General features: G+C 41.8%; 1 protein-coding gene across 4 annotated transcripts in view; it reads right to left on the reverse strand.

Moving 5' to 3' along the window:
• LOC130249080 (ubiquitin-conjugating enzyme E2 E1) overlaps nt 1-13,530 on the reverse strand; it is a 45,173-nt gene that overhangs the window by 1,147 nt on the left and 30,496 nt on the right. For all 4 annotated transcript variants that reach the window (XM_056483454.1, XM_056483453.1, XM_056483456.1 and 1 more), the window contains exons 4-5: nt 7,618-7,750; nt 674-821 (exon numbers count right to left, since the gene is read on the reverse strand). In XM_056483454.1, coding sequence (XP_056339429.1) covers nt 674-821; nt 7,618-7,750 — 281 coding nt within the window. The remainder of the gene's footprint in view (nt 1-673; nt 822-7,617; nt 7,751-13,530) is intronic.

Genomic DNA, 13,530 nt, shown 5'->3' on the forward strand with positions numbered 1-13,530 from the left:
TACAAAAATCCAGTAATATTTTACATTACTGAGGGTTTTCACCAATTCACGCATTTGAGGTTTATTTTATTCCTTCTAGGCTGCCTGAGATACTCATGCTAAGTGTACTTGTAAAGCTGCCTTCCAGGAAAGATAAAATCTCAAGAAAGGATTTAGTGCGCTGTGAAATCAGGCCTTTCTCTCCTCTTTAGACACACAAAAATGCATCCTGTAAAATGGCTTTGGAAACAAAGATATATCCCTCTTAACTCATGTGGACAGCGGGTAGGTTAGAGCAGCAGTGATGACCACTTGTGGCATAGTTGGTCACTTCTTTTAAACGGATGATGGAGAGTAAAAAGTCAACTCCCTGTTTTCAGAACTGTTTGTGGCTCTTCAAACTCTGTCAGTGAATTACTGTAGCCCTACAGACCAGTGAAGACTGGGTTGGGAAGGGGAAGGAGTTTCCATGTGCAGGAGGATCGCTGGTTTCCCCATGGGTCAGCCTGAGGAGCAGTGAACAGCAGGCTGGTAAGGTACATCTCACCTGCACCAACCTCCAGCCCCTCTCTGACTGCCCTGGAGAGGGAAAGTGCTCCACCAGAGGCATGAGCTGAGCCGGCTGTACCAATGGAATGAGGAGGGCTACGTTATTTAGGTGCTGGGAGGACTGTAAGGCGGCAGGTGGACTTACCGGGGTTACAGTCTGTGAGGAGGGAGCAGATGGAGAGGAGAACTTTAGAAATGGTTAACGCTGGACTCCAGTTGTCCTTTAGAATGTCCAGGCAGATGACGCCTTGGCTGTTAATGTTACAGTGGTAGATCCTTGTCCGGAACGTTACCTGCAAGAGAGGGGTGTGAGCGGTGCCGGGTGCCAGGGGCTGCGGGGACGGAAGGGCAGGAGCGCCGAGCCGGAGCGAAGAGCGCCGGTCCCGGCTGACCCACGGCGGGCTCCCCGCGCCGCCGCCGCCCTCTCGCGGCCGAAACAGCCAAGAGCCGGGTTTGGAACGAAAATGAGTTACAGTCTCGGGAGCCGACTTCCACGGTCAACGCAAAACCCTGCTGGTGGGTTCAATCTGATCTTTATTTTTAATTAATTTTTGTCTTTTTGTTCCCAGTGACAGAAGGGCCCGGAGCCTTAACAACAGCATTTTTTTTTCCCTTCTAGACTCCTAAGGATTTGTAAAATCCTCCAGACAGGTAAAGACACTTGGAATCACAGCTTCCATCCCTTCTAAGAGGCTCAGCAATGAGGGAAATTAGAATTACTTATTTTCATGATGTGACTGAGCTAGGGAAACACAAGCACCAGGAGCCATTCTCAGAACACCATGGGACCTGGGTCACAACAAACTGGGTGCAATTTGCATGGATTAGGATTATGCACATGAATAAAGGCTGTGGGTCCATATCCTAAATCCTCTAAATTTGTCAGCTATCCACACCTAGAAATTTTATTGTCTTTTTATAGGTCACAGGAGTATTTGCAAAACACACTTGGTAATGCAGAATGACAAGAACACACTAGTGCTTTCCCTTAAAATGGGACCAGCCCACACACAAACTTGTCAGTCAATCCTCATTTTTTCTACTGCCTTCCTGATGCAAAAAATTTGCCTGTGACCCTCGCTCTCACAGGCTTGGGGAAGAGGCACAGGGGACACAGCTACAGAGCCCTGGTGACTGGCATGTCCCCGTGCACTGAATTCATGCAGTGTTTCCAAGAATGCTCCCAATGCACAGAGCACATGGGCTATTTTTGGATCTGCAAAAGCGGTTACTTGTCACACAGGAGACACCCACACTGCATGCTTGGGGAGATTTTATGTTTTATTTCTTGTGAGCTGCTTGGATGTTGGATTAAAACAGGAAGCAAACAAAGGCAACCCCAAATCCCTGCACATTTGCACATTATGGGGGAAATAGCAAAATGACTGCAAGAGAGCAGAGATGTGTTACCCTCCCACACCTTCTGCAACACGCTGCCACTCCAAACCAAGAACTCCTGGTGCTTTCTACTTAGGGAGCCTTAGAGGTATAGCAGACAAGAAACCTAAATGACCTTTGTTTCCCAGATCATCTAATCTTGGGAGGAAAGGCAGCAATTACTCCCTGCAGTCATGTGGAAGTCCACGTGCAGCAGCCTGAGCAGAGGGCGGGTCTGCCTCTGCTGTACCTGCCCCAACCCACACTGTTCAGGGCAAAACAGGCTCGTGGCATTTGCACTTGCTGGCAATGGCTCTGCCTCGGGTTCCTCAGCCCAACCCTCAGCCCAGCCCTGCTGCTTGCTCAGGATTTCTGTGTTTGACCTGCACCTTTGGTCTCCTTCCAACAAGGTTTTGAACTATAAGAGAGGTAACAATTTTGACAGTTTAAACACTTCCAGAAGGGGCAGCATGAAGTATTTCCAAGTTGATACAATAAGGACTAAATTAACATAGGTCAACAGTTCTAATTCGTAAAGACAGAAAGTTGTTAATCCTGATTCTCAAGACAAAAGCTAAATACTCTGTAGACAGTCTTTCAGTCCAGTTGACTAATAACTGATAACAAAGCATGAATGCTGTTTGCCTTTAAGAGTAAGATTTATTTAAAAATTATTTTTCATGAAGGAGGGGAAAGTGAAAATGAAAGAATACTCCCACATACTTGCATAACAGCCTGGTTCCCTCACACACCTTAAGATATAATCCTTAAGGGATATATCCATGGCACTAAAAACAGTTTTTTCCAGCTAGAGAAACTCTACCAAGCACTGTGGAAAAAATCTAAATTTGTTTTCACTTCAGCAGCAACTCAGAACTAGGATGGTGTTAGACACATGTAGTCCAGCTGTTCGCCATTTACAATTTCTGCACAAATGGAACTGAACTGGAAGAGGGAGAAATTGGAGGCTTTCTTGAAAACAAACAAAAATATTTAAAGTAAATGCTCATTACAATCTAAAGAGGGAAAAAAAACCCCTCACATTCAGACCAAAATCAAAAGAAACTGAGTTACTTAGAAGGTAGTGAAGAGAACAGCATGTGGATTAGCAGAAAAATATAGTGTAACTGAACAATCCTTTGGAAATGTCCCACCTGAGATTACATTAATGCAGTAACTACATGGAGTTAAGCACAGCTTTTGAAAATACATAAAAGAAGCTAATCTCAACCTTACCCTGAAGTGATAGCAGAGGTTAATTTACACAAGCAGCAGAATAGGAGTGGGTGGAAGGAAGTGGTTAGAGGTTATTAATACAAATGATCAAAGCACACACACCAGGTCAACATAAGCTACTGTTTTCAGCTCAGTAAATGAAATCTAACCCAACTATAATGTAACTCTTGGGAAAATGTCCATTGTAATAGTACAAATACTGAACTCTTAAATTCTAATTATACTTGTTTATTGGATTCTCCTAAATTCAGGCACACCCAGCACGTGCCTGACTCATTTGCTATCTGAAACATAGGCAAAACCGGAATACAACACAAAATGAGAAAGCATAAAAAGCAGAGAACAGATTAACTCTAGCATTTTCAAGGTATTGTACAGAATGCTCAATTAAATGCAAAAGAACTCCATTATACATATTTAGGACATGAAAGAGAGTATCTGTCCCTGTATCAGATTTCTCCCACTGAAGTTCCTTGTACCATGCAACACATTTCCAAGTCAAATTTCAAGATCTTTCATTTCTCCAACCTCAAGCACAGTAGTGCAGTCCCTCTTAATATCCTTACAGGAATCTAAATATCACTTCTAGCACAGTCTTTTGGCTCTCTTACAGAGCATTTGCTCCAACATACTGAATCAAACCCTCAGCTGGAGCTAGACCCTCAAAGGCTACACCTGTAAATCCTTCATCACATGCCTCTAAGATTCTCATCAACCACACAGCATTTCTCAGTGTTTATGCCTTATCATCTCTCACACATATTCCTAAGGGCTGGGAAGCTTGCCAGGATGACCATTTTCACCTAATTTTATTTAAGAAAGTAAATCTTTTAATGACATTTCATTTTCAGGTTATGAAATCTGTTCAACTACAGGCACTTCACCATTGGGCAGCCCACTACAGCAAGAACTGTCTTCACAGGAGTTACCAAAGACTCACAGAGATTTCCTTCCACTGGTCTTACAGGGCTTACAAGGAAGATTCAAGGGTTACTATTCCTTTTTCCTTACAGAGCTTCATCTTTTCAGAGATCAAGGATTTTAAAATTACTTTCTACTCTATTTTAAAATTACTCCACTGTTCTGTGAGTGCTTATCACCAAAGTGATATACACTAGGTTTTGTTTCAACTAGCTATTTCTTTATTTCTTGCCCTAAAAGGCACTTACAGGAAGGCTACTGTAATTACATTAGCCTACCTCCTAAACAGGATCCACAGACAGTATCTACTCACTACTGCAAGTAGTTGGACAGTCTGAAACCAACAAAATAGCAGGAATAAAGCAGGAGTGATATGGTAATCATATTTTCCACGTTACCATTGATTAACACTAGTGGAGATTTTAATACAGGAGCAGCTTTGGTTCTCAAAGGAAGGTTCTCCATCTCAACCTGAAGTGCCCAAGTAGAAAAAGTGTGTTCTATTACAGCACCACCATGTTTTCTCCCACATACCATCTCAATGAGACTGAACTACATGTGTTTGACTTCCATGCTTATATGTGGTTTGTGAACCAACTTGGACCTTGCTGGATAAAAGACTCCATTTAAATGGAACTGCTACAATACAGTGAATTGCCGCTAAACTTGTGTTTTAGGGCCTCAGTAGGTGGTGCCTATCTGTTCGGTGTTTTAATGCCACCTTCTTTTCATCTGGGTGAGGGTTTAGAGCCAGAGATAAAGAAATCTCAGTCAGAAGCACTGAGCAGAAAGCAGGGCTGAGCTGGAATGACATAACTGTTAATTTGGTTCTGCATGAGGGACCTTGGCATGTAGGGCTGCCTCAGTAGCTCAGTAGTTACTGGCATCCTACTTGACCCTCAAAGCAGCATGGTGGGAACACATCTGAGAGCAAGGGCTGCAACTCTGGCTGGGGTGTCTGCACCATCCACCCTGCCAGTGGCAGGTTCTTCTGCCCAGCTGGAGCTGCTGAAGGGAGAGGCTGCACAGTGGGCCTCAGACTGCAGGCAGTGCTGAGACCTTTCTCCTGGGCAGGACAGCCAGCAGGCCTGCCTGCAAAAGGTGCTGTCCAGGTGGAGGACCTCCTGCAGCAGCAGGTGAGCTGGAGGAGGCAGAGAGAAGCCTGTGTGGCATCAGGCCTGCTGAGGAGGAGTTAGAGTGCAGCTGGTTCCAAACTGCACTGAACCCACAGGCTACAGCAAAACAGCCAGAAACTCCCACCAGCACCCAGGGAAGGGAGGGGGGCCATAATGCAGAAGAATGGAAGCTTGACATGGCAAGGACCTGCAGGAACAGACTTCCCCCCAAAGACTGAGGTGTCCCCACAGAACCACTTTGCTGTTCTGAGATTGGAAACACCCATGGTATCAGAAAAGACACTAAAGCCACACAAGGCACTCCTGTGAGTAGCAGGAAAGGACTCTGGAGCATGGGTAGTTTTTTCATCAATCCTCCTGGTCAAAGGGAAAGGGTTCAAAAGGGCTAGTCAAATCTAGCAAACCAACAAATGGTTATGGGCCTGGTGCCACAGCCAGGGGTAGCCAGAGCTACTTAGACCATGAGACTTGCTTTGGAAAATCTGGTCTGCTGAGCACTGATGAGATCCATCTGTCAGAGAAGGGAAGGGGCCTGCATGGATGAACAAGGAGCTCCTGGACAAACTCAAACACACAAAGGAACTGTACAGAAAGTGGAAGCAAGGACAGGAAGCCTAGGAGGAACAGAGGGAAGTGGGCCTGTGAACTCATGAAGTTCAACAAGGCCATGTGCAAGGTCCTTGCACCTGTATCTGGCAATCACAAACACTTGCAGAGTACTGCATCCAGCTCTGGGGCCCCCAACATGAGAAGGATATGGACCTGTTGGAGTGAGTCCAGAAGAGGGTCATCAAGGCTGGAGCACCTCTCCTATGAAGAGAGATTGAGAGAGCTGGGCTTCTTCAGCCTGGGGAAGAGAAGGTTCTAGAGAAACCTTAGAGCAGCCTTCCAATACCTAAAGGGGCCCACAGGAGGGATGGAGAGCGACTTTTTACAAGGGCATGGACAAGGAGTCCTTAAAATGAAAAAGTGTTCATTTAGGTGAGATATTAGAATGAAATCCCTTATTGTGAGAGTGGTGAGGCACTGGAACAGGTTGCTCAGAAAAGCTGTGGATGCTCCATCCCTGGAAATGTTCAAAGCCATGTTGGATGCAGCTTTGAGCAACATGGTCTAGTGGAAGGCATGCCTTCCCACAGTAAGTAGGTTGGAACTAGATGATCTTTAAGGCCCCTTGCAATCCAAACTATTCCAGGATTCTATGATGGGTCTGAACAAGCCTAGGCTGATAAATGCTTCTGACCTGTAGCATAGAAAGCAAATGTGTAACAAAACACACATGGAAAAGCAAAAGATCCCTCTTAAAATGCTTACTGGGCTCACAACATAATAAATTGCATACAGCTTGTTGGGCACCAAATTATTTAGCAAATTAAGCAAAACAAAAACAAATAAAAAACTACTTTAAAAGTGAATTAAATTCTGACATGAGAACTATCTATGTTGCCAGAGAATCTCCAAAAAGAGATGGACAGGTGCCAGCAGGAAAGCATTAGAGATGTCTCAAGGTGGATCACGCTGTTTGTGAATTGGAGCCTTATCTCAGAAGTAGAACTTAAGGATCTGTTGGTACTACCAGAAACCCTGAAGTTATGTGAGCAAGAACAGACAAACAGTTTCCTCAATTTGGCAAGCTTGTATTACTTTGTCTTGAGTAAGCAATTAGCATTGCTCTGTTGAAATGACTGATGGCCTGATGAAGCCTTTCTGCTGCAGACTGGACCAAAGTCTGAAAGATGGTGCAGCCACTGGCATGTATCTCATCAATCAAACAACTTTTAAGTAGAAAGTTAAACATGCACATAAACGCTTTCAGATACAAGACAAACACCAAGTGCATACACAAGCACCTCTTGTAACCCAACACCTTTCCTGTGGCCACATATTGGAACCACGGGATAACATTCACTTGCACTGGTATCTGCCTTAGAGCACTGGAACACAACAACACTGGAATGTAAGAGCTTCACAAATATAACACCCCTACCGAAAATTTATTACTGTACAAATAAGTGAACAACACAAGTGTCCAACAAAATTGAAAAATTAAATACTACTTTGGTGGCCAAAACACATGCAACTTATGCTTACAGAACACGAGTTGTTTGAGAAGTTAGTATTTGTAGCATTTCTCCTCAAGTTTATTTACTTCTCAGTTTCTCAGTCCTGTCCCAAAGCTTGCACTAAATGCTTAGCACTTCTTATAAACAGAAGCAGGAAGAAAAAAAAGCTCTAAAATAATTATCAAGAGGACTGGAAAAGCTGTTAACACTAGCTAATAGAAACTCCTGTAATGTCTAAAATGAGCTTAAGTTTGTTCTTAAGAAGAGTAGATTTCAAATGGGCTGCGTTCCATTTACACTACATACTATTCATGTTTAGCACTCATGACTTAAGATGTTAGCTACAGGTCTCTTACCTTTGGAGGCTTGAAGGGATATTCTGGTGTAAATGTGATGTCAAGGAAGAAAACACCTCCCTCATAGACTGAACCTGGAGGTCCTAGAATGGTTGATCTCCATTCGTAGATGTTATCACCTTTGGGGCCAGCGCTAAGAGATAAAAAAATAATTTAGAAATACTACCACAGCTCAAACAAATATGACTTCTTACATTCTTCAAGTATGGCATGGAAGAGATATTTCAGAGTTACTCTTCATACACCACCTGAACTAGACACAGGGATTAAAGGAAGATTGAATGCTTTCAAGCACTCTGAGATCTTATCTGAATTTATCAGCATTCCAGATTGTTTAGCAAAGCTGAGAAACTAGAGGTGGGGTATGGTTTCTATCTTCTCTCCCGACAGTTACAACAGCATTGCCCAGAACTACTCTGAAACATACTACACTATCAATACAACACAAGAGCTAAGTTTCAAAGAACAATTTCCTACCCTATTTCAGAAATGGCTCTTACATTTCAGTCTTAATAAAACTGTACCACATTAAAGACCATACTAAACAAATTAAGGATTTATGTTCATTTTATTAATCTTGTGTGTTCTTTAAAATATATCCAGCATTACTGTTAAGCAAAGGCTCATAGTATATTTGAAGGAAGCTAAATTAATGATTACACTGAAATACCAAAATTTTCCACACTTTTATAATTTTTCTGCACTGATTTCTAAAAGGAGGTCACATGATCTTACTCTGCTGATATTGCCTGAATTGTGAAACTGCTTTTTAAAAGGGGAATTAAAATCACTGTGTCAAATTAAAGCAGCACTTTCTCCAATTAGCTCTGCTTATTTGAGATTCTGCCTAACCTTCCAACAGCATACTACAAGCAGTATAAACTGAAGGTGTGGCAGAGATCAAATGTCTGCTTGGTAGACTTAGTTTTACTGATATCCTCAGCAGTGTGCCATATGTGACTGAGTATTTTTAAATACAGCTTGATCTATAAAGCCATTAATGGTGTAGGACTCCTTTGCTGCCTCTTCCCCTCTGTGCTGCTATGGTAGTATTTTGTTTGTAAGATGCCAGAACTGGAAAAACCTTTTGCATAATGGGAGATGCTGACATAGCTTTTTCCATCGTGGATGTACTATGGCTTCAGAAATCTCCCCTTGTTCTGAAGGGAAGGTAGCCTAATATTTCTAATACAAAATGAAAACTAGCCTTGCTCTTCTTTCCTCCTTTTCTTTTAACAAGGCTCTTCTAAGACAGAAGGTAAAAACTAGGCTCTTTTCATATCAGTATAATCACAGAGCAGTACTACTTGTGAGGGAAGGCAATACAATAAATTCAATATACGCATGACAATATGCATTTGATTAACATGCAGGGAACCAGAGTAATCACTAAGTGTTAATAACAATGTTACAAACAGAAATACAATTGCAAGAACATAAATTGTCATAATAACTACAGTGATCAGAGACATTTTTTTCCCCTTGCTCTTCCCAGTACTGGTGAACATGTTCTTGACAGCAGGGGAATCAGGAAAGAGAAAGGGAATTAATTCTGTTATCAAACCTGTTTTGGTTTGGTTTGGTTTTTTTTCCCAGATTAACCTAATAATAAAATTTCACAATATGTTGGTGCTAGATAATTCAACAATAGTGAAGTTATAACTAAAAGCATGCTTCTAGGGAAATGAAAGCATGTAAGAAAGCAGTGAAGGAAGACAGATTCTCTGCAAATGATGCACCAGCCACAAGGGAAAGATTTTTCTCTCCAGAACACAAAACCCCACAGAGCTCAAGATCAGTATTAAATTAAAGTAAAAGCCATTCCATCCTGAACACCCCTGGCATCCCACTCCACCTTAATGACTTGTCCCTATCCTATGCAGGTCCATATATTTGGGCACTCAGTACTCTCCAGCTACCACTTGTGCGTTGGACTGGAACAGTGTTGTATTTCGATGGGAAGTTCTGCCTCTGGAAAGACACCAACTTAACTGCACAAACTTACTCAAAAGGACTCTCTGGGGCACCCTTAGCCACCACTCCAAGGAACCACCTCTTTATGTACCTATTAGCAACCTACTGGCACACTGTCATTGCTGCAAGTTGTGCCGGCAATCATCCTCCCCTCCCTCCCCTAAAGGTGGAGCTACTGAACGGGAACAGCTACTTGAACTTCGTTAGCACGGATTTACTGCTGGAATTTATATCACAGAACTGCCAATGGAGAGCACTTCAGCACTCGAGAAATGTGATGTGTGATTAGCACTGAATACAGCCCTCTGAACCAATGAGAAATAGTTCAACAGTTCGCATTTTATTTCCAGCTTCAGCCCAAAGGACTGTCAATAAAAAAAAAATCGCACAGACTTTAAAAATATATTATCATTAGTAATAGTCTTAGAATTCTCTTGTATCCTATTAGGTTTCAAATTAGAGCTAGCACTGCACACAAGTAATATACTGCCATATTAAGAGTGCAACATCTTTGTAAGACATCAGTAGCCTTTAACAATGATGTGCTAAAGCTTTCCTTTTAAGCTTTTCATAATTCAATTAACTGAGTAAAATAGCTGTGCACGTCCAACTTTTACACATTAAGATCGATTTCTTATAAAAGAATGACTGAAAGAGGAAGATGCAAGTCAGCTTCAAGTATGATACTGCTTAGATTTAACTTAGGATTAGCAATATCAAATAGCTCATGAAGACCTAGTGCATGATAGAAAAGTGTCAATACTTGACCACAGTGTAAGAACAGTGGCATTAACTTTTGGTGGAGATAGGGAAACTGTCAAAGGCTAAAGATTACATCCTTTGTTTAAAATCCTTGCAATTATCTGCTTCAGAAAGAAATTCACTGATGCATGGACACAGGTCTCACTGGCAGAGCTGTCACCTTGCCTGATATGTGTCACCACTGCTCAAATTAAGTGTCCAGATCTACTAATACAGAACTTCGAAGCTGTCCAACATATGATCATTAGGAAGACAATTTTAACCAATTAAATAGAAATTGTTTCCACTGCAAGACGAGAGTGTGTGAGCAACAACTTTCTGTATTAACTCAGCAGACCACAACCTCTTCACTTCCAAAGAAAGAAGTGAATAAAAGATCAGCAATTCAGAGTGAAAAATGACATCCGAAAGAAAACTGAAAAGATCCCAACCCGTTATTATTCTATCAAGCAGCATGTGTTAATTGCAGTGCCACTGAGATCTCTCTTGGAAAAACAGTGATATATTCAGTGCAGATGTATTGTACCCACTATAACAACTGATCCTGATTGTTCCCAGCGACTCTGGCTTATCACCCAGACCAATGTTATGACAGAAACACCCCTTGGGAAACCTCCCAGAGCCAAGGTATTGTTCAAAGAATATCTAATTTTCCAAATCTAGAAGAAGGAAAATGCAAGGTATTACCATCTGGTAGATGCAAGGCAGAGAGAAAATCTCAGCACAAATGAGACCAAGCTCAAAGTCCTGCACAGGCCAAGTCCTAACCAGCCTTGTGCTGCTTTGGAAAAACCTGATCTTGCTCTGCCTCTCTTTGCTGGCAGGCGCCCTATTCTTTCCCAACTTCAAAATCCAACAGGTAAATTAGAAACGCCTGGAGCAGAGGCTGGGGAGCAGAATGTTGCCCAGGCAAATTAGCTGCAGATGCCTTGCAGGACTGAGTAACTGTAAACACAGAACTCTGTCTCAGAGATTCAGTGTTCATGAAGGAGACACACACACGTTCACTTTCACAAATGGAAAAAGCTGAAATGACAGTCAGTCTGCAAGAATACCCAGCTTGTGGCTTTTTCATACTAACCTCCATCACAGGTCTGCAATATATGATATGCACCCTGATATTTTGCACTCACAAACTCAGCTTCCTCCTCTGCCCTGGCATCCTGAGTGAATCACCCAAAATATGCCTATGCCACAGAAGGAAGGCAGGACTTTTTGGTGCTCACCACAAATATCTAATGTACGAAAATCCCTGGGAACACAGTGATGGTACTTTCCAGGAGAATGAATCAGAAAGAGTCCATTGTTTATGTAAATGTGCTAATTCATTTGGAAACTACCTGGTCCTTTCTAGGAGTTGACCAAATGATAATAAAAGTGCTCCCTTTAGTCAAAATTCAGACTGGCAAATAGTTTAATTTCTCTTCTTAGAGATACAGATGACAATAGCAGATCACTGCAGTGATTAATCAAAATAGTTGATGCTACAGACCTTAGGTTAATACCCTGATACACCAAAGCAGCACATACTCCTTTTAAAAGCTAACTAATTTAGCAGAGTAGTTTAGAAGTGTCAGAGACTGCTGTCCGTCAGGGTGATGAGAAGAAGGGCAATTCCATGGTACGATGAAAGAAATAACACCTAATGAAAACCTACAATATATTTCAGTTAAAATTGCAAGTAACAAACCCATGAACTCATACACCAACTACTCCATATCCCTAGGTGCTATTTTTGAGGCTATTTCGCCCTCAACATGAGAAGTCTGATGCTAGTAGCTAAGCTGTTTTGAAGTTGCACACTTGGGGAAAATAAACATAAATTCTAAAAACACTGCAGACATGACCTTTTCCAAGGGACATAGAAAGCAAACAGCACATGGGAATTTCAGGGCGGCAGAGAATCTAATGATTTCCAAAGTAAAACTGCACCACTACAAACTGACAGCAACATCAATTCTTTTTGCTGTTGCTTTGTTTTCTAGTAAGAAACAGTTAATGGCTGAACACAGAAGTGCATCTTTAGTTATGGGCTTACTATGCAGCTCTATGAAATACTTGAATGGTAGAAGGTCCCTTTTCTCTCTTTCCCCTCTCCACTCCTATTTTTTTTTTTCCTTTCTTCTTCAAAATGTAAGCTCAAAACACATAAGTAGTTTTGGATGCCAGGCAGGCAGTGTATCATTCTCAACAGGTTCTGTTGCACCTTGATTTTCCTAACTAACCCACCCCCTACTCCTGAACTCAGGGTAAATACACTTTCTTTTCCTGTAGCCCACCAGGTGGGTCCACCCTGAACTTGCTCACATACATTGTCAAGCTGAATCCAATAAAGAGATAGGAAAAGTATCCCAGAAATCACTGGGGGAGGCAGGTGCCACCTTTATAAAGCAGCAGGACAGCTCATCCATCTTAGCCATTGAAAACAAACACCAAATCCCCCATTCAAATAAATTTTGTCCTACAGATCTTTAAGCAAGCTGTCTTAAAATGGGAGTATTGAAGGACAGAATGAAAACCAACAAAAAAATGCAGCTAATCCTTTGGCCCAAACATCCCTTCAAAACCTTCATATTAATGCACAGTTCTAATTTTAGAAGTAAATTGTCTCCTTCTGTACATGCTTTAGCTACCAAAAATCTATTATTATTTTTATTACTACAGCACTGAGACATTCCATTCATAGGCAGGACCCCACTATGCCAAGCCTGCTATAATACAATCCAAAGACCTGTGTACACAATTTACAAAGGTTTTCCAATTATAAAATAAGCATTAAAACATTACACAGTTATTAGGAAGAAATCCAAATAGACAAAACAGAAGCAGTTAAAAGGATACCCGGGGCCATCCATTTAATTGCTATTTTTTGGCAAAGTAGTTTAACAGTGAGATACCTCCCATTTTAGGTCAAAGAATGGAAATTAAATAAAGGAAAAAAAAATAATCACAATACAAAAAAAAAACCACTCCTGGGCAACCATGGCAAATTAAAGGTAACATACTGAATTGCCATGTGCCTATGTGAACCAGTGGCAGTTTTTGCCCACAGTCATTACACACAACCAAGTTGATCCTCTGTGTTAAAATAAAAATGATGGCTTGATATCAGGTGAAATTCCTGCAGGCTCAATGAGAGACAGAGAGAAAAGACAACAAGAGAGAAAGTTGCAGCCG

Source organism: Oenanthe melanoleuca, chromosome 2 (assembly GCF_029582105.1).
Source record: "Oenanthe melanoleuca isolate GR-GAL-2019-014 chromosome 2, OMel1.0, whole genome shotgun sequence".
NCBI lineage: Eukaryota > Metazoa > Chordata > Aves > Passeriformes > Muscicapidae > Oenanthe > Oenanthe melanoleuca.